The sequence below is a fragment of the Trachurus japonicus genome, chromosome 10, assembly GCF_045865225.1.
Source record: "Trachurus japonicus isolate A0001 chromosome 10, Traja_1.0".
In the NCBI taxonomy this organism is placed as follows: Eukaryota; Metazoa; Chordata; class Actinopteri; order Carangiformes; family Carangidae; genus Trachurus; species Trachurus japonicus.
In genome coordinates, this window is record NC_140916.1 from 25691682 (window position 1) to 25710935 (window position 19254).

Sequence of the window (19254 nt, forward strand, 5' to 3'; positions counted from 1 at the left end):
TAAACTTGTGAAAATGAACACACCTACTCATTCAAAATAGGAATGAGTAGACCAATACTGGGACCACCGATGTATTTTCAAATCAAGTAAAGTGTACATTTTGGAAACAAAAATGGTCAAATATTGTGATTTTCATTTTGTTTACTCTTGTTTACTCTGTCAAAAAAGCGTGTACTTAACACAAGCATCCAAACTAAATTATAACATTCATAACTATCTGAATCCACCTTTAACAGATGTAGAGTGTGTTTTATATTATAGCAGTCAGGCCACACAACCTTGTGTCTGGGTCTAAAGGAGGTCATTTCCAGTTCGTTAAAAATAAAAACATTTTAAAAATTCAAAAGAATTTCAAGCATGAACAAACACTGAATGAAATGTTTTCCCCAAGCAGACTTCAGGTTGTTTAAAACTTTCTACATTCAGTGATGGCAACATTGAATAAAAGATATCATTGTGTTTGTCTGAGAGGAGCATTTTCATGATTAGATTTACAGAATATTACAAAATGTATTATCAATGTGCCTTAAACATTTTAAACATATTGAATGAGTGGGTTTGGTGATATTGAGTTAAATGTAACTTCTTCCCTTCACTATACATACTAGGCTAAACAGACCAGATCGGAGACATCAGTGGACATCAGATACTTTGTAAGTGCACCACAGTCAGAAGCAGCACATACTACATACCTCCCAGTCCAGAACAGAGGCTTGCCACTGGGCGATCTTGTCGATGTTCTCCAGCCTCCTCTTCCTCTCATTGATCTGCTGAGTGACGTTGCGCATTACTGCCAGGGCTGCCGCCACGTATCGATAGTCACTATGGATACAATGTAAATACATCATTTATTAAAGCTGTAGGTCTGTTTCAGCACAGTCAAAAAAACACACCACTACTTAATTCCAATCAGCCATTTTCTCTGACTACAGTTAACTCTGGCTGCATCTTTGCTAACTGAGTTGAATTTATCCCTCTGGCTTAGATGTGCTATGGATCCAATCCTCAGATAATGCATGTGTGTGTGTGTGTGTGTGTGACAGTGCTGTGTGTGTGACAGGGAGCAGGCCTATATCTGGCAGATTCTCCACAGCTCCTAACAGTCAAACACTGTGATCTGGCAGGCCTCGCTGGCAGAGCTGGCACCTATCCCTCTCTGGCTGAGAATGCGTGGTTTGTGAATGACCTGGAGCTGGCTGAGACACGCTGAATCACTTACACCATGTTTCTGTGGGTTTGCACGCATGAGTTTGCACATCTGGATGCTCGCATGTGCGTCTGTTTTGCGAGAGATCATCTGCAAATGTTTAGATTGTCTATTGTGCTTCTGAGCTGCGTGTGCAGCTTGTGGAACGTCGACGTTTGTACGTGTGCCAGCAAAAGCTCAAATTCATATTTAATCTACAATCTATTTATATACAGACTTCTACGTAATAATCCCATGGCCGTGACATAGATATGAAAACGATCTGCCTCGCTTATGCAACGCAGCGCTGTTGTATAGGTTCCTTCCATTAAATGATGTCCTCTTAAACATTCACAGGCAACAGAGCAAAACAACATTTGTTTCAGTTCATGCATGGATGATCACCGCTCCGCCAGAATGAACCCAACACCTGCAACAGCTGCATCACAACACAATGCATCTGGAGCACAATGATGCACCAGTAATAGATTCTTTTTAGAAACAAATGAACTGGCCATCAAACAGCGACACAATCAGCAGATTAAATGTGATCTTGAACCCGGTGTAGAGTACCTGTGCTCCTGTGCAGTGTATTTCAGAAGCTCGGCCAACTGAAGTGGATATTTGCAGATTTTCTGGACAGGGGTGAGCAGGAAGCCGTCGATGGCGATGTCAATCATTTGCTGTAGGAGGCGACAGGCCTCGAAGAAGTGCTGGTACCTGCCATCCCTCATCAGCTTACTCAGCTCCATACAGGCATCCAAGTGGTTGTTACAGTATTCTGAATAGATCCAAAACCCATCTTGCTGTAGAGGAAAGGAGCAGAGACGTACATGATCAATGAATCCTACCTTCGATAAGACATATTGCGGAGAAGCCGATACAGAGGAACGGCTACGGCTGCTAAAATTTATATTAGGGCTGTTTTCTCAAGATCATGACTTAATTATCTCGTTATCTGGAGATAAACTGTTTGCTGGTGACTTAATTATCTTCACAACTTAACTGTTATCTCAAGATGACGAGATAATTAAGTTCTGATCTTGAGATAACAGGCCTAACCCAATTATTAGCAATTATGGCTGCTCTCAGCTGGACAGTGTGTAAATGTCTGTTCATTTTTTATCAGACCTAAATAAAAAAAGGAGGATATTTATGACATTTGAGCTTACGTGTTCTAAAAAACATGGTCCAATTTCAGAGAGGTGCGGTTCCTCTGTGTTGTACTGTTTCTCCAAGTCTCTCACAAAGCCCATCTGGAAGCGGTAGATGTCTTCGATGTTGCCGAAGATGACCTTGAGCTGGTCATCATTGAACATGTCCACACGCTTCCTGCACTGGCGTAGGTAGCCCTGCAACAAGACAAGTAAAACAACAATGATGAGCTTTTCAAAGAAGATACAGTGTAAGTGCCAGGTCATATTTTGTGATTATGAGTCAGTAAACGATGCAGAAATGTGCAATCTACCTTTTAGCTTGTTTCACCAGATCTCCATCTTCCCAACTTTTGTTAATTCTTTGTAATAAACATGTCAAGTAATTCACTAAATATAATTTATTTAAATTAAAATGAACTATGACTCTCTGGAAGCCTTTATAGACTCAAAAAACACTTTGTGTAGGTTGAACTGTGGTCCCAATTTGTCAGTCCAATTCTTGTGGTAAATTAAATGCCCTGAAGCTTTGGCCCTGAAGCTCTGGCACACCCTGAGGCTTTGGAAAAGATCTGCTGTAAGTGGTAGGTTTTTGCTATTTCACACTCCACCACCCAGAATTCTCTCTGTTGTCTTTGTGAAATACACAACAATACACACTCTAAGCCTTTTTGTTTTGTTTCTTGAAGTTAAGCCAAATCAAAATTATCACAATTTAAGCAGTAGGGAGAAATTTTGTGTATGGCATGTTGAAGTCATGCACGTTTTCATGAGGAATTAAAAGCACAAATGACTGTGTGGATATTTGTTGTACATGAAGACAAGAAGCATTTCTGGCACTCTGACTTAACATGTGCAGAGACTCTCAAGCACATTTCTCCTCTAATTATCTTTCCCAATTTCAAAAAACCTTTTACCCTCTTCGCTGATGTGAAAACAATTTGCAAAGGTTGCAGTGAGACGGTGAAATTTACCCTTAAGACCACCTGCTTCTCTTGTAATAGTACAGGGATGCAAAGGATTAAGGGAAGATAATTAGATGTGAGAGTAAAAGTAAAGTCCTGTATTCAACTAGCAAAGACCAACTAACCACCTGAAAAACTGAATTTTGTATCTTACTTGAACTAATATATCTTTCTATCTACATGGTTGCCCAGACAGTTGGAATTTTTTTTTCTTTTACCTCTTCTCATGAAGTGATTGTGATAGTGTGATTTATTCTTAGACAAAGTGTATCTATCGCAAAACTTTATTGATCAATCTCTTCCAAACATCACTGTAATAATTAAACCACAATGAACCGTATAATAAAACTTAAAAGAGGAATGTCTGGAAAAAAATTACTCCAACTATATGGGCAACTGTGTATTTTAACATAATCAACAGGAAGACAAACTGATGGCAACTGACTAATAATAGTACCAATCAATGTTATATTTTTAATGCTATTGGTGAACAAACAGCTGTAAGATACTGTCAAATTATGACTATGGCCTGTTCCTTTTCATAAACCAAGTAACTATACACCTGGTTTGTCATCACTGGAAGTCTTAATGTATGTTTGTCAGTCCATCACACAACAACCATTTATCTTCTCTTCCCATAGTTACTTGTTTCTTCTAAACTCTAAAGAAGCCATTGTTAGCTTTGGGATATTCACAAAAGTGAATCAACATTATGGTGGTGAATTTAGAATTTGTTGAATTAAATTGTTTAATTCTTGATGTAAAAAACCTATCAAGATTTATAATGTAAACTGTCATGTTTTGAATCCTTATAAAAGCTTTTCCAAGCTGAAATGGGAAAAGGCTTTTTGTTTAATTTTATTAGGTGTGAATTCCAGCTCGTCACTTAATCATGATTCATGAGATGATGACAAATTTAATCTGGACCAGATCACTCCAAGTTTGGCTGTTGTCACTACAGTGTGCTGATGACATATTGTGTTTTTGTATTTATCAAATATGTCTGGAAAAAGACATGTGAATGTGGGAGTGTTAAGAATTCATACTGGACTCTTGTGTGGCGTCAAATTGCATCTTCTCTCTCTCGCCTCAATTCCTCACCATTTACCTTTCCTACTGTACCTCGGTATAAAAGCACAGCCTGGAGGAGCAGTATGCATGCACGTGTGTGATGATGGATGCATGAGAGTGTTTTAGTACCTCACAGATATCCTTGAGGTGTTTAATGTAGTGTCTCTCTGTGCTCATGATCTCATTGATGACATTAGCTCTCATCTGGTCTCGGTTCTGGAGAGGCGACCCCAGACACAAGCAGTCATTGGTCGGATCCAGGTGTCCATTCTGCACTTCGCTGGTCCCCTCTGCTGGCTCTGCTCCCCCGTCCTCCTGGTTCACCCACAGCTGGAGACAAATACATACACACACACACACACACACACACACACACACACACACACACACACACACACACACACACACAGACACAGACACACAGAGCCACATACACATGCAGTTGAGTATGAAATGTGGACAGTTTAGTAATTAAGTGTATCAATCTGATGAAGAAAGAATTAGTAAACAGATGTGTTACGGTGTTAATATCACAAAATCTTTCCTGTAGTGCTGGTACCACTCACTCTTCATGGCCAGGATTACATATATCACACACACACGTCCACAGCACATACATAAACACCCATTTCACACACACAGAGCTTCATTTAGAGAGGTGTCTGGAAGTTTGGACAGTGAGTCAGACTCTTGGTCCAACATGTCAGAAAGGTGCAGGACAAACTGCCAAACACTCGGGAGTTTAAAATAAGCCTCTTTCTGACACTGGTGCCCAGAGGATATTTAATGCCCATCTCTGGGCTTGTGTGTGACTACGAAAAAAAAAAAAAAACACACAAAAAAAATTCCCCTCTGTATATACGCATGCACATACACACACATCACACATCACACAACCTGCAGATTTCTTCACGCAAGCATGCGCTCACCAACACTCACACTCACATACGCGCCCACAGATTCACATACATCGTGTATTCCACTCTCGCTCATATAAAGGGCCAAGTGAGTGTGGTTTCAGATGCCCAGCAGCCAACACCTGATGACACACAGTTTGCCAAGAGAACATCAAAGAACCGACGGGTAGAATGCCAAACACAAGATGAGAAATGCAGCGCCACAGACAAGCAGAGTGACGGGTGGTAGAGCACTGACTGCAGACGAGAACCAGTAGCGCAGCATTAAGACTGAGAAATAGTCAGAGTCAATAGTAAATAAGAGTACTGAAGGAAATGGTCCAGATTTGCAAAGGAAATCACCATGAATGTTAACAAGAACAATGATTCCATCTCGTCAATCAAATGCATCTAGTTCTATGTAAATGCACTTGTAGAAATTGAGTATAGGTCATCAGGAAGACATTAAACATTATCTTTACTCTTGACTCATCGGTTCTGCCTCTCTATCGACCCCATTGAGGATGATGTGATAACGTCATGGGAACGTTAATGTTTGGTAATGTCGAGGGTACGTTGCGTGGACAGACTGGAGCGGGCGGGTGGGCGGGCAGGCTGGATGGGTAGATGAAGCTGGGAAAACGCACCTTTGACGTGGTGTTTTGGAACCGTGGAGTTGCTATGGGGTTGATATAGAAAACCTGTTTTGTTTGGGGCTGAGGAGGGTGGGGTTCCACCTTGGAGAGAGAGAATGACAGAACAAAAAGATACTTTTTGGTTGACAGTCAGTCAGCCTGTCTGCCCTGCCCTCTCAGGAGTGAATATGGAAGGGTGGACAGGTGGGGGATGGCCATGAGGAGTGTCTTGGGAGGGAGAAGTGGGGAGTGGGGGAGGGGGTTATCTGCTGTGGCAGCCTCCACCTAGAACAAGGATGCTAAGCCTTCGTTAAGTCAAGCGAAAGAGGTATAGCATAACATACCGCAGCTGGATCAGCCCTCTGTGTTAATGCAGTGCTTGGTTTAGTAGAGCTCAAATTAGGTTGATATTACATAATCACAGTGAAAAGTGAACACAATGTAAATCTAAGTTGAGTTCAAGGATAGTAGTTGAAGGTGGTGCCAAACTTAAAAAAGGGGGCTCATCAGCATCTTTGCTTCATTGTCCCTGAGCACCAGATAAAGGCTCTTAGCAAGCTGTTCTCTGATCTCTTGAGTGTTATGTATTATTTAAAATAAATTATTCAACTGTGTGTATCTGTGCGTTGAGCCAGCGTATCTGTGTGTGATTTTGTGTATACGACAAGAAAACTTGTGCGTGTGCACCTCCCAGTATGTTTATTTATCAGCTTTTGTGCATATGTTCATGTGCCTCCATTTCTGTGTGTGTGTGGGTGTGTGTTGTGTCTATGGTCGCTGGCCAGCCATGGCTGCAGCTAACTCACCCGTACAAAGCTGGCAGGGAACCATCCTTCCTCCTCGTCAATCTGGCCCCACCACCAGTCCTTGTTGGAGGCGTCCAGCACCTTGATGACGTCACCGGCCTTAAACGCCAACTCCCGGTCCGCCATGGTCACATGGTCCCATACCGCCTCAGCATTGACGATTGAGCCTCCACTTATCAACTGCAGAGAGAGGAGGGAGAGACAAGCAATAGCTTATGTTTTATTCTGTTTAAATGAAGCCACTGTTGTGGAAAAACCACTACAAGAGCATAAACATCACTGCAGACACTGACCAATACTTGGACTTGGACACACATGATCTAAAAAAGCACATAAAACAAATTTGAAAGTGATTGTTAAACAGGACTCAGCCTCATTTTGGCCTCAATTTGTGTAAATTCTTGTTGCTAAACCCACTCAGATTACTAATGGATGCAAATACACACCCTCAAAGCCAGGGCCCACTGGCAGCTTAGGGATTGCAAATAGAACGACACAATAGCTAACACAGACCACAGTGTACAACACAACAAAATACGACAACACAAAATAGGCAAGAGCCATTAGTGGAGAAACAACACAGCGTTCAGAAGCACAGCACCAATCTCCACACTGGGATGGTAATTGCCCCATTATGACATTAGAATAATTACATGTGTTAATGTAATATAAATGCTGAGGAGCAAACAAATGTGAAGGGATAATCTCTCTTCCTTCATGCTGTCACCAGGGCTTGCTATTTTATCTGCAGCGCAGTCTTTGACAAAACATGGAAGGATGACTCATCATATATTTTCTATTGATTTTAACATCATGAATGAATAATGTGGACATTATGCGACACTAAAAATAAATCTTTTAATTGTGCGAGTGCGTGCACATACGTTAGTGGAGTATTGTTTTACGTGCACATGCTGGATATGGTCTGTAAGAGCACGAAAGCCTGTCAGGTGATCAGTATTCTTCACAGGGACTTTAGAAGCTAAAGGTTGTGCTCATTAAAGGACAGGAGACAGCGGACAACGCTCCTGAGAAGGACCTGAGTCTGACATCATCCATCTACCACGCAGCAACACTATCCATCACACTGAGGACTTAGCTTTGTCGCCTCGAGGCTCGCGTACGCACTCATGCACGCACTCACACACTCACACGTGCCGGCACACTTTTGTATGCATTAAACCTGTGTATGCATCTATGGCAAAGCTCCAACTGTTTGTTCCAATTGTTCTCTCCAAAGTAGTGTTCATCAGCATTCTCCAGTCCTGAGCTAACCATGCATCTAGTCCCTGGGGCTGTGGGCAGAGCAGCCAGCGCTAACCAAGCCTGACAGGAGCTGCTTAGGCTGTAGGTAAGGAGTTATCAGAAGCCGGGAGACAGGTTTGTCACATGGATGGACATGAAATTAGTTCTTTACTTGTATGAAGGCTTTTGCATTAATAATGAGCCAGTATTACGTTTTAAATGGAGCAGGAGATGTTTTCCCTCAGTCATTTAAGATTCCTTTGCCTGTTAAAAAAAAAATGAAATCCCTAGATGAGAAAACCTTTTAATATTCACCTCATCCCTCCAACACAAAAATGCTATTCTACCTTCCTGCTGATGCGGTGTATTTGGAGGAACGTTCACGAGAAACAGCAGATTGTATGTGTGTGTGCGCGCGCGTTTGTTTGTATCATCCGAACCCCCCGTGAGGATCTAAGCTCCCCAAATCAGCAGCTACGTTGCCCCTTCAACCTGTAGACAAGCACACCTCCCTGATGGTTTATTGAGACAGCTACAGGGGATATAAGCCAATCAGGGCAGAGGAGTGAACATAGAGGAGGGACGCCCATGCCTGGAAGGGAAAAAACAGCCGTAGTCATGGCGACAGATGAGGATGCTTCACTGGTATTGACGGGTGAGATGATGGGATGAGGCAAGGACACTTTGGATGCACCAGAATATTTCCAAATTTAGGCATGTGAGTGTCTCTCTCTGCTTGAGTAGGCATGCACAAATGTGACCACTGAATAAATGCAACATCCCTCTGTTATCTGCTATTAACATGACAAACCAATCACACTGCAGCATTTGCTATGTGGAGATTTGATCATCTCCACGCTGATGAAAAATATACTAGTGTGGGCCTCCGCATGCAGATTTTAGATCAAAGACATCTCTGAGTAGGATGATTCAATCAGGTATCACATAGGGCTGGGAGCCGGGGTAACAATAGCTCCAGTCTATATCTCAAAGCTCTCCACTACAGGAAAAGAGGAGGATTACCGCAAAAACATGTGTCATGCTGCCATGGAAACAGGACCAATGAATACAGCTCAAAAAGATTTAAAAAAAAATCATTGTTGATTGAGGATAAGGAATTTAATTTAAAGCATTTATTACAGAAATGGATAGTTATGGTTATTATTATTTTTTTTATTTCAACATGCTGGCGTAACTAGTTGAAGCCAAATCAATTCTGCTTGACCGTCACCATCTGACATCAGGGACCTCTGTCTGAAACAGCACCCATAGCACAGATGAGCCCCCCCCCAAAAAAAACAAAAAAAAAAAACACACACACACACACACACTATCGCCACTCCACCCCCATTGTTGCCCCCCCTAGCACCACTCCATTTTCAGCCCCATTCACTCCAAGCACAATCTCTCCAGTCTCCATCAATCTGCTGTAATATGGGCAACAGACAGAGAGAGAGAGAGAGAGAGAGAGAGAGAGAGAGAGAGAGGGAGAGGGAGAGAGAGAGAGAGATCCATTCACAGCCAGTGTTCCTCCTTGCTCAGTTCTCTCCTTCCCCTCATCCTTCCATCTCCCTAATGAGATCAGCACTGCCCTCTCCAATACATTGCATCCCTTTTCCCTCTACATGTCTGAATAAATTAAAAGCCTTACATAATCAATCTCCCCAATTCCTGCCTTAGCACCGGTTGTTACCTAGCTTGATCAAAAGGCATACAGTAAACACGTAGACACACAAACACAAGAGAAGTCTTGCCACAATACTCATTATTACCTGTGTGTCTACCAGCCGTAATGACCCGTATTATCGTTATTGTTACAATGCAGTTACAACATCAAAGATCAGAGGGTGAAGCGGCCGTCGTTCAATCGCAAAAACCTGTATTTGGGTCAATGCAAATGAATGCAGAGAAATCTGCCACTATACGTGGACATGTATGACAGTGCTTCCCCTCTCATGTTAAAGCACAGACATGGAGACTGACAAGGAAACATACAAGAGTATAAAGCCGATTCATTGGCTTATATCATCTTTGCAGCACAACACATCAGCATTCACTGCACTGGCAGCTCCACTGCATTCCAACATCCTCCTCTATCTCTATCCATAGCACAGCTGCACCAAAGCACCTACAGCATCCCTGAGCAAACACACACACACACACATACGCCTTTAGCCAGCCTTACCATGTTTGTGGCATGTAACTGTTCAGAGAGTGTATGCATGGAGAAGTCCGGTTCATATAATCATGATAATTAAATCCCTTTTGGAAGCGTTCGAGGTGATGGTCCTCTGTGAGAGCTGAGCCTGAGATGTCGAGTAACAAGGTGCTGTATTCCAGAAAGAGGCTTCTCTTTCCGACGCACTGAGTGAGTCTCACGGTCCGTCCTCCCTGTGTCTGCCAACCCTGTTATGTAATACACTTATACCCCAAGTCTGGGAGCCAATCAAAGATGCTCTGCCTAAAACCGGTGAGAAATACACACACGCATCCTCACACACTGTTGTCTCGCTCACACTCACCATCCGCACATTGACACTTCTGACTGCACAGCATTTAACAGAACTCTATTAGAAGGCACCTGCCCTGGAGGGAATACAAATGTGTGAACACCTGGGACGTGTGCAGGACTCAGATTCAAAGAGGAACCACAAACACCACCCACCCATGACTATATCTATCACACACACACACACACACTCACATGTATTGACAACATGTTCACATACATGTGAACACACATCTGTAAGCAGCACTGAGTTATCACTGCCAGCCAAGTGAGCTATAACCATTCCAGTATATAACACTATGATGTGATGGCTACAGTCCTGTGGGGGTCTCCCCGTGAGGAAATCTGTTTATGCTTTCTACCCGAGTGATGAAAACACCAGCCCACATGCTACAGCATGTGATGAAGGTATCTATGTTCATAATACATGGCCACCTAAGATTTTTTCTACACTTACAGTACAACATTTACCACTTAACTATACACATGCAAAAAAATCACAGCACTCAGCCTGAGTGTGAGAGCACATACATACAGTATCTTCAAAAATCCTAGCCAGCCTGCCATCACTATTAATAGCACTGTCATGGACAGCTCTGGGATAGGCTTTTAGAATATCTATTTCTGACATCCATTCAACATTCATGACACCTGCCTCCAATCCTTTATTAGATTATGACACTGCAGGTGGATGGAGAGGAAATGGACATTTAAAAAAAAAAAATCCATCAGACATGACTTTTCACTTATATAGAAATAAGAAATATGCACATACACCCATACATTTTTTCAGCCACTATTTAGTGACCAGGTGTAATAGTCTGCGGACTTCAGAGACAAGTGCTAAGTTGAAATGTTGTAAACGGGGTGGGGGGTGGGAATGTGAATATTGTGGGCTATGAAATGGGAGCTGAGTTTAGCTGCATCTAAAATGGGGGAAACCTGGAGTGACGGAGGCCCTCCTTTATTAGGCCTGGTCCTGCCTGCTATTGGTTACTGTTCAGATGAGGCTACAATGATCCTCCAGAGTCTGTGATCAGCAACACAGACCTCTCACTTGCACCGTTATTTGCTACAAATATCCCATTTACTTCAGTAGAGAGATCACAGCTCGGCTATTAGCTGCCATATTGTAGATGTGGCTACAGTGGAGCACAATGGAAAAAACAAGTCCTGACGCAGCAGCAGCAGGAGGAGGCTGTGGTTTAAAAAAAACAGACCATCTGATTCATTTTGTCATCTAAAAATGAACTGAATGCAGAATAAAGGTAATCCATTCGCAATATCCACAAAATACAACATGGAGGAGAGAGGGAGATCGACGTGGGGGGTGGAGCGGGAGGGGGGAGGACATATTTATATGCGGGCATATGAATTTCCAGTCAGCACAGAAAAGGTAAGAGCATCACAGATCTGTATCCGCACAACTACAACCAGCAGCAGCAGCAGCAGCAGCAGCAGCAGACAACACTAGCTATCACAAACGGTGAGAGGACACAAGACATAACGGAGGATTGGGGAGGAGGAGGGAGGGGGGAGGGGGTAACAGAAATACATTATGTTGTACCAACGTCATTCATTTCAACGCGTAGCCGTGATGGAGCGCCGGGTGTCCCCGCTCTCGACCAACGCGCACTGCCTTTCTCTCCTCTCCTCAGTGAAAGTGTGGTGCGCTGCGAACCGGGCCCCAAGCGCAGATCCATTAACGTGTACCGAGGATGAACATCAGCAGCACGTTCACAAGCACCAGAATCGCGATCACCGTGAACACCGCGCAAGTCTGGACATCCAAGGCCATGGCGCAGTGCTGCGGGCCGATGCTGAGATGCTGAGATGCTGAGCTCTGAGAGAGAGAGAGACGGGCGGCACGCAGCTTCCCCAGTCTAGACAAGCAGCCTCAAAGCACCAAGAAATCCACCATTACAGTTAGGCAAAGGAATGAGAAGAGAGAGAGGGAGAGAGCAAGAGAGAGGAGCGAGAGAGAGAGGGAAAAAAACGATGCCCCTACGCCTCTTCACACTACGCGATGTAATTCATAAAGGCACGGGAAGAGATGCATCATCCTCACCATCATCATCGTCATCAGTCTGCACCGCGATTTCTCCCCGCTAGTCAACACCTGCCGGTGTTTCGCCTCTTCCCCTAAACCGACCGACTACCAGGCCAATAGATTCTCACGGCGAACAAGAAGAGGCTGTGCGCAGGCTGTTCGCAGCTGCCGAGCTGCCTTCCGGTGAGCGGGGACCAGGGAGATGGGCTGTGAGGCGGTCCTGTATTAATACTGATCAGCGCTCCACTGCAAGACTACCGGCATCAGCCATCACCTAGTTGAGTCGGGGGAGGGGCACAGCCAGCTTCCTCGCTGACTACATCGACCCACAGAGGCCAGAATCATAACCTCATTCATCTCCCACCCCGACTAAAAATATCACAGTGCCATGGTGATTTATTATTCATCATTAACAACCCGTGATGAAGGAGAATAAATGTCAGAGTAATGGATGCACTTTCCTCAAAGTGATCACCACCTTATAATTTTATTGGCTTAATGTCAGTCTTTTCTGCTGGTTTGTCTGTGGCCAGGCAGCGTTAGGTACAGTGCGCCCAGCTGATCTGATAATCATGCAGATGAGATGTAGCCTATACACTGCATTACCGCTGGTCCAACAGGTAGACATTACTGATGCAAGCAGCAAACACAACACTGTCTCTTCCCAGGTAACTCACAAGTGTTTCCACATGGCATAGTCCGAATCTCTTTTTAACTGTCAATTACACAATTTTCAAATATAGACCTACATTTGAAGATATGATGTGGACCAAAATAAGTTCATGGGCACCAACAGCAGGTTTGGAAAATACAAAGCTACTGGTCATGTTTACTAGGCCTACAATGTTATGTTTAATTTATAAAATAAAAAATAAGTCTGTAGCCCAGTAGCCCAGTCACTCTGCATTCCACATTTGGTTATGGTTTAAGATTTTAGAATTTATTTAGTTCCTCCAGAGTTACAAGAAGACTTAAATCTGTTTTTTCTGTCAGAGTTTTTTTCAGAGTAGACTGTAAAAACTGTAGACTTGCTGCCTGGAACTTGTAAACTGATCTTGATGTGTAAACCTGTCAAAATTGGATACATATATGGATCATTTAATGAGACACATTTAATGTGTACACGTGAGTTTGTGATTTACATTTTAATAAAATGTATAATTCATAATAATTTTGAATTGTATATGCTGTGCAAGTAATGGCACAAATACACAGTTCTAGATGTATACAACATTATTTACTTAAAACTGAGGTAGGGAAGTGTCTTAAACACCAGTGTTGCACAACTGGATTTCTACTGTCCCAACCTCATTAACCACTGTTGAGATGCCTTTGAGCAAACTGGTCAACCTCAAACTGGGCTGGTGTAGCCACTCGCTGTCCCACAGATGAGACAGTGGTTGCAGAAAACAACCTCTGGATATGAAGATGTGTGACTGTGGGAGTGCGCATCAGGACATTATTTGAAATAAAGTGCACGGCTCGGTTAACCTACTCTAAATAAATAAAGGCTTGGTTTAAAGCGGAAACATGGACATGCAAACTACAGAACAAAAAAAGTTATATATGCTACTTTTTTGTTCTAAACCAGAGCCACTAAATTTGTAGAACCAAAAAAGATCATCAGAAGCACGGAGGTTTTCCCAATTTCAAATCCAAACCCCCAGGATAAATGAGACCAAAGACATTATGATGTGCACAAATGAAACCAGGACAACAATTACATGAATGTGTTACACCCAGCCGAGTGGAAACCTGAGCATAACATAAAAAAGCCACTTCACTTTTCCCTTTCCCTTCCTCTCAAGGACGTCCAGTGCCGCAACAATTTACAGCCCAGCAGAAATATCAGGGTGAGCAATGCCGAGAACAAAACAAACAAAAACAGATCTGGAGTTTTAAACTCAGGTACCCAAAATAACTACCTCAATAAATAAATAACGACAATAAAATGCAGGACTCTTACCTGCCTCCTCAACAGAAGAAAACAAGAGAGAAGAATTCATAAAAGAAAAAGGCCTGTCACCCCTACAAATACCATAACTGCTTTTAAGAAGTTTTGACTACATATTTACACAAGTTAGTTCACACAATACACCTGCAACAATTGCAGGTTGGAAGTTTGGAAAGAGGCAAAGTAAGAGCAGATTAGCAGATTTTTACACTGCGTGCCATCAGACTCCAATCATCAACCACTGACCAATATCCCTTGGCCCCTGTGTCAGCTGTAAGTATATGCAGGTTGTTGTGATTAGTCAGCTAGAACTCATGACCATTACAACAGATAGACAGGCTTAATGGGAAGAATAAAAGTATCAAAACAGTCTGGGGACAGATTTCAAATCACACCTGCAGCTGTATGACAGATGTTCATCATGTTCCCCAGGGTCACACTTGCAACAAAGTGTAGCTAATAATTAATTCTTTGTGTTCATGGCCAAAGAGGAGGTTCTGTGGATGTCTGGGTACTTTTTTTTTCCTGTATGATACTGCTGCCGAAATCTCTGTGACCCCTGTGAATCCAGCTGAAGTGCCTTCCAAAAATACAGGATGTGCGTTCGGAGCAGCTTTTTTTGGTGCAGTACTCCTTTAAGGCTCAGTTTTGTGAGTGAGTTGTGAGTGACAGGACAAGAAGGCCCCAGCTCCCGTCTGATGCACGTGTTTGCCATTGGCATGCACATCATTATTTTGGCCTTCATGTTCACAGTGATACTTAAGGTGAACATTGTTTTGCACATGAGCGCATCCATCCGGGCTTGCAGCGCTTGTCCTGGTGTCCGCGCCTCCTGTTGTTGGCAGATAATGAAAGGAGCACAACACGATCATGAATGAATACATACAGGAGAATTAGCTCGGTTCAGTTCCCACACTCCCAGACCAGCCACCACCTAGTCGGCCATCAAACGGCAGACACACGCCCTCTAATCCACAGTCTTCGCATTCAGCTGAGAGTTTCGAGATGGATCAAAAGGCCTCAGAATAAGTTTAAAAGAATAGCACCAAAGGAATGCACTATATCAGTATTTTTAAAGCCATAAATAATTTCCAGGGCACTTCTGCACATACATGCTGATAAAAGCAATGGCTCCTGAAAGCCAGGCTTTCAGTGAGTTGCAGAGAGCAGTACGCGGCATCACAGCTGAGATATGACAACCGTCCTCAAACAGGCATTTTTTTCCTGCTCTGTGTGTGTGTGTGTGTGCATGTGTAGCGCAGAGTGAGCAGATTACATAAGCCTGCCCTACCTCTGTGGGCTCCCTCTCCAATCTCCCTGACATTTAGACAACAAAGGTCACATCTGAAAGTCTAAATCTGCACAGACACCAATGCTAATATACTCATACATATACAGAAGAGAAGCAGAGTTTTTAAAAATGGAAGAATATCTCCCACCAGTGGAGAATCACATCTTAGATTAGACTGAATTTAAACTCACTGTGTATGAGTTGCACAAACAAGCATCGATGCAGCTAATTAATGCGACTCGCAATTGTGTTCAGGATTGTCATTTTTGTGATAAAATCATTCTACATAAGTGGGATTTAACTGATAATCACACTCGATTCTTTGAATTTGACCATTTCTGACAAAAACGTATGGAAAAATATCAAAACTGCCTTTTTTACGTGAAGATATGGAAATTTAACAAAGCTCTTGGTAACATCCCGTCACCAGCTTTATAACATAATGTCTGTTCAGAATTCTTGAAACAAAATAAGTCAAGTTTAATCGTCTATTTGGTAATGTTTATAGCATAACAACTGTGTCTATTATATTGCATGATTGATGATGATATATTGCAAATGTCCATTTTGGTGCATTAGCTATACTCCAAAAGCCCCTCTGTAAATGTCTCATCCATTTGTTCATTCACCTCTCTATTTTATTATTATTTATCAAGCGAGTCTGAAATGAAAGAAAGCAGTACAATGCAGATGATTCACTGGTTTGTTTTGAATCTTCTACATAAATGTCCCTTCAAAGAGAGATTTCCTAGTAAATGTGTGTGTGTGAGTCCTCACTGACCTTCCTCACCCGGTCATGAGGAAGGACATGTCGATAAAAGTCCTTTGCAGCTGAAATCACATTCACTTCTCTCAACCTGAAAGCAGGTTGGGGTCAAAAAGAGATTGTGGTGGAAAAAGTAGTTGAAGTAGTTGTAGTAAAACCTTGTTTGCAATCCTGTTAACTCCATTAGTGGAGACATTTGTGTACTGACCACAATAAACCTGGGGACAGAGGAAGGACACTAGGATGACCCACGTACAACCTTGTTTGCTACCACTCCAGTCTTGTTCTGACTCACCACCGGCAGAATCAAGATTTCCGTGACAAGATTAAAAGGCAAATAGTGAACTTTAGCATGTGTGCTCTCCTTATCATCAGAATCATAATAATGCTCATTACTGCAGTCACAGCATGGAATTGACAGTCACTCTTATGATCTCCCCATTTCACCCTTTAGTGTGAAAATGACCCTGAACCCTTTCCACAGAAGCAGCTGTTCACTCTCCAATTGACTGGGACATCTTTTCCCCCGCGAGAGAACTACTCCAACACACATCACACACCATGGTCCAATTAAGCCAAAGAGAGAAGATCATTTGCAAATGGCAGAGGCCGATCTAATGTCATCAAACTGGACTCTCTCCAGACCTCGAGTGTGCTTCAATATCCCACCAATGAATATTACAAACAAATGTGAACACAAAGTCACATCCACGACACCTTCCTTGAAAAGGATTGAGGAAATGCTGCAAAAAATCCAAGTATAATTGCCACTAAAATTCAGAGCAATACCTGCTGTTAACGGTTAGAAGTATCTTGGTAGGAAGTAGGGAGCCACACTGACGACCATGAGGAATGTTTGCACCGCTCACCTTCAGATGAACAGAACGATGGTAAAAATATTTTACAGCCTCACTTCTTTTTCAACATTTCCTTAACTCCAACACCAGTGAGGAAGAGCATGAATCAAATTCATGATTCATATTTTTCTGCAGATTTTACTGTACTGCTGGACATCCACTCATTATACAACCACACTGTGTAGAAAGAAGCACAGTGTAATGAACCGGTTGAATTCTCCATCTGTTTTAAAAGCACACTGATCACAGCCATACTTCGTGCTCATTTACTGGTCTGAGATCAGCTCTAACTACGGCTCTGAGGTCAGTCTTGACTCTACTGGCATTTTGCCAATGAGCTCGCTCTTTAGAAAATCTCTCCTTGAACAAAACTACAAAATTCACTCCTAGCAAATGAATCTGTTTGTGGTCAGTAGGTATTTGGCTAATGGGAGGCAAAGCCCACCACACCCATTTCCCCTCTAGTCTGCTGCAATTCTTTTGTTCCCCTCCCATCCCCACAACAACCACACTGACTTCCTGCTTCCTCCCAGGCCTTCCAGCCACAAAGCACCCTAAAAATAATTTGCTGGACTTTTCCTGAGCACAGTTTTGTCACCATTGTTCAGACATCAGCTGTTTATTCGTTCAGCTCGATTTGGCCGTTAGCGTAAAGGCGAGTCAGTGGGTCAGAGCATAGACAACTACTTTAAGAAATAGACTAGATGAGATAGAAGAAGGAGGTCGTGCCAAGTAGGGTGGAGAAATTAGGGTTAAAGACATCACAAGTTATTTTGAACATTCCTAGACCGAACGGCTGCAGGAGAAATGCTCCTACTCATTTGTGACACTGCTATGGGACCAGTAAAAATGAATTATTATTTCATGATAAATCAGTGCAAGAGCTGTGTGTTCTGGAGACTGTGTTCTTTATGTCAGCCTCTAGTGACACTGCATAAGATTGTGCAGATCTAGCAGGGGGAAACTGAAGACAGAACATCTCTGTCTAAACACTGCCAGAATATAAGGTTTATCAAGTCTCTCGTGGAATAAAAAAAGGCTTTTGAAGACAAGTTTGCAGAGGAAATACATAAAATATGCAGCTAATTTAATATACAACTTTAATATACATCTCACCTCCACTACTTCTGTGAAGGAAACTTGGCTGTTACTACTGTATGCTACTTTGATCACTTTATTTTATGTGCAAGGGGAAAGAAGGTTAATTGTGGTACTACTGACTGACTGCATACAACACACAACTCCCAGCTCATCGCTCTCACCCTGAACCTCTATTAAAAATCCAAATAACATTGGAGGCACTGGGGAGACCTCTCAGTGTTTGCTGATGCAGCATACTTTGCTTGACAATTCCCAGCAAGGGTTACGGTCAATGTTAAAGGAACAGTACAACATTTTGTGGATGAACATGATATGAATATGATATGAAATCTATGCACACACCAATGAGGTTATATGTTGAGTTGTCTGCACTGGTGGTCACCAAGCAACCTCTCAGTGATACTAAGACTCAGGGTCAAGTCACTGTACTTGAATACAAAACAATTGTTGTAAGAGATATAAGAGATATAACATGACCTTGTATCCATTTTTGAATTGTATCTGTCTTTGTGCTTAGCTTAGCTTAGCATGTAGCTTCACATGCTAAGCTATTTCCTCAGAACATTTAAGAACACAACATAAAAAAAAGATTAGGGCAATGGAAAATTCATTACAAAGAAATGTAAAAGTTGTCATTATTATTGGATTGTATTATGCTGTATGATATTATATCATTACTATACTTTAGCCTTAGTATATACAGATTACCTATTCATCATTATTAATTTGATTTCAGCATGTTCTGTTATTTGGACCTGAGCTCCCCTG

The 19254-nt window shown here is 42.4% G+C and overlaps 1 protein-coding gene across 10 annotated transcripts in view; it reads right to left on the reverse strand.

The window, feature by feature from the left end:
* LOC146980142 (uncharacterized) overlaps positions 1–19254 on the reverse strand; it is a 41844-nt gene that overhangs the window by 10410 nt on the left and 12180 nt on the right. For 5 of the 10 annotated variants that reach the window (XM_085788389.1, XM_085788391.1, XM_085788383.1 and 2 more), the window contains 6 exons: positions 6714–6893; positions 5920–6009; positions 4506–4706; positions 2359–2538; positions 1760–1992; positions 693–822 (listed from right to left, as the gene is read on the reverse strand). In XM_085788389.1, coding sequence (XP_085644515.1) covers positions 693–822; positions 1760–1992; positions 2359–2538; positions 4506–4706; positions 5920–6009; positions 6714–6893 — 1014 coding nt within the window. The remainder of the gene's footprint in view (positions 1–692; positions 823–1759; positions 1993–2358; positions 2539–4505; positions 4707–5919; positions 6010–6713; positions 6894–19254) is intronic. The other 5 variants (XM_085788390.1, XM_085788392.1, XM_085788384.1 and 2 more) reach the window with 1 other exon arrangement.